This window comes from Morone saxatilis, unplaced genomic scaffold, assembly GCF_004916995.1.
Source record: "Morone saxatilis isolate NCDOM2014 unplaced genomic scaffold, NCSU_SB_2.0 Contig21, whole genome shotgun sequence".
NCBI lineage: Eukaryota > Metazoa > Chordata > Actinopteri > Moronidae > Morone > Morone saxatilis.
In genome coordinates, this window is record NW_023339774.1 from 3222768 (window position 1) to 3225575 (window position 2808).

General features: G+C 40.9%; 1 protein-coding gene across 1 annotated transcript in view; it reads left to right on the plus strand.

Moving 5' to 3' along the window:
- Positions 1 to 541, plus strand: part of tcf4 (transcription factor 4) — a 140086-nt gene extending 139545 nt beyond the window's left edge. The window contains exon 9 of the mRNA XM_035668260.1: positions 408 to 541. Within this exon, the coding sequence (XP_035524153.1) occupies positions 408 to 541 (134 nt within the window). The remainder of the gene's footprint in view (positions 1 to 407) is intronic.
- The last annotated feature ends 2267 nt before the right edge of the window (positions 542 to 2808 follow it).

The window sequence follows — 2808 nt, forward strand, 5'->3', positions numbered from 1 at the left end:
CCCAAAAAAAAAGACATCTCTCTTTCTTTTTTCCATCAAAGTCTCACCTTCCCAGTTGATAGACCGCTCCCTCGCTCGCCTTGAGAGAAACCCTGAAAAATAATATAAACATGTCAAAAGCTGCCCTCCTTCCTTTTATCAAACCAAAAAGAAAAAAAGAAATCAACCCGGCCCTTTTTGTATTCTGTCTTTTGATTTTCTGCATCTTATTGTGCCACGCTTGTTTGCAGTGAAAGCTCTCTTTGTAAATTTATCGACGGCAGTGGGAAAAGTGGCCTCGCTCTCTCCTCTTCGGCTGATCGATTAAATTCAAGCAAATCAAACCAGAACTGCCTTTTAAAAGGCAAATAAAAGAGTCTTGGCCCACTAAACCCTCATGTATTGTTTTGTTTTTCTCTCTCTTTTAGAGGTACACACAAAAAAAGTGCGGAAGGTCCCTCCTGGCTTGCCGTCCTCGGTAAGTGATAACATGCCCTTTTTTTATTATTTCGGTGGTATTATTGCTGCTTTAAGTGTGTGTCGCCGCAGAAAAGGCTGCTGATGCTCCTGCATGTTTGGAATCGCTGAGCTGGTTCGGGAGCAGGAAAAAAAAACATTGAGTTGTAGAAAAGCTGCACACGTTGCCAGGTTTTGTAAATCTGCGGAGATGAAGATGATGCTGCTGTCGGAGCCGAGCTGGACACAAACAGCTGCCGGCTTTTTGTTGTCTGTTCCTGATTTTGGGGAATCAACTGGAAGAATTTCATGCCAGAATAAATAATCTGACATTAAAAAGAATTTCTAAATCTAAAGAAATGTATTGGTATAAATGCTATTTTGCATTTTAACAGTCTTAGTTTCCCTGTAATAGATTGATTGATTCCTTTATCAGTGATTGGTTTGGATCTATACTGAGGTATTTTGGAATCCTCACCAGTCGATCCACTCTGCTGCTGGTTGTTGGTATTTTTTTTAGCAGGTTTTGAAGGGCCGAAAAAAGAAAGAAAAGCCGCAGTCGTTGCCAGGTTTTGTGAATTTGTGGCGATGAAGATGATGCTGCTGTCGGAGCTGAGCTGCTGGACACAAACAGCTGTCGGCTTTTTGTTGTCGGTTATCAGCTGAGAGAGTTTCATCCCAGAAAAAAACAATACTTTTATAAATAAATAAAGGATAGAGTAAAAGTTAAAAACAGCACTTTTATTTAAACATTTAATAAATGGTTTATAACACACTATATGCTAGTTGTACGCAGCAATTATAACCTCTCCTATGAAGTCATTTTATATTATTATAACTGTGTTTGACTACATTGCCATTTGTTCATCAGTATTATGGGTCCCCACAGGAGGAGTTATTAAGAATACAATAAAGTCATAAACACTTATACCTGCTTACAACTACAATATACTGTGTTTTATGATGATGATTGATTGATTAATTTATATTAGTATTGGGATTTTTGGGCATTCTGGATTGAAACTCGTGGCAGTCGATGTGCTCGGCTGCCAGTTGGAGGGCTCGAAGATTAGACTCGGCCTCAGTTGAGTCAGTTCAAGCTGAAAAAGAATGGAACGCCATCCACCAAATAAGAAACTACTGCTGAGACCATGGTTTACCACACCAACACCAGAAATGTGCTGCTTTTCTCAGCTTTTTGTCATTTGGGTGTTGGTCGGCCAAAATAAGACTTTTTAAAACGTCACTCTGAGAGCATGTGATGGACATTTGTTTGGGACATTTGATAGACTAAATGGTTCATTAAAATAACCATTAGTTGCAGCACGAAACAGATCATCCATGAATGGAGCTTTCTCCTTAAAGGACGTTGTGTCTGTGGGTGAAATCATCAGAAAATACTCTCTGATCAGTCTTCAGTGTTTGTGGTTCCTCTTGAGCTGCTTGAATTGGACCCTGGCTGTTGTTCTGAGGCCTGGAGCACAGCTGGAGTTTGCTGAATCATATTTTACCCTTTATTCTCTGGAGCCAATGTTTTTTACCTTTTGGTGTTCAACTCGATTGCTGCTCAACCCGCAGGTTATACTTTAATTTGTTATAATGCAATACACCTTTAAAATGTATTCTTCTAGTGCTTGGTTGTGTTTGTGTGTGTGTGTGTGTGTGTGGAAATGGATTTGTTGAATTTGATCTTGTTTTCCACCAACCTGCAGCTCCTCTCTGTTTGAATCTCTATTCGAGTCGGCGACTGTTGATGACACAAAATCAACAGGTAGAGGATTGTAATCCTAAATCATCCCTCGTAGCGGCTCTAGTGCTCATTAGATTTATTTCTGATTATTACTTTGAGGTGTTTTACACACTGAGAGGTTTTTCTATTGCTGACCTCATTAATCGGCAGTTAATGATGGCTGAATGTACGGCGTGTCAGCCGCCTCTTTGGCTCGGCAGGAGTCCGCTTTTCTGTGGACTCAGCCCGCTTTGTCCATGTTTCCTCCTCTCTTTCCTCCGCCGCCTCTCTGTGTCTACATCGACCTGGGGAGGGAGGGAGGATGGAGGGGGAGGAGGACGGGGGGAGAGAGGAAGGAGGAAAGAAGGGAAACCAGGAGAGGAGAGGAAGGGTGTTAAAAAAAGGGAGAGCAGGGAGGAAGCGTGGTTTGTTTGACAGGTTGGTGTTTTTTTTTTGTCTTCCGTGTGTGTGAAGTGGTAGGATGAGACGTTTCCTGGGGAGGAAAGAGAAATGTCAAACTGTTGCTTTATTTGAATATAAACTAACATTAGAGCACATTTATTTAAGTGCTGAACATTTGTAATATTCTGATACTTGTGTTGTATTTACTATACTTGTTGTTTTGTCTTCATGCCACAGTAAGA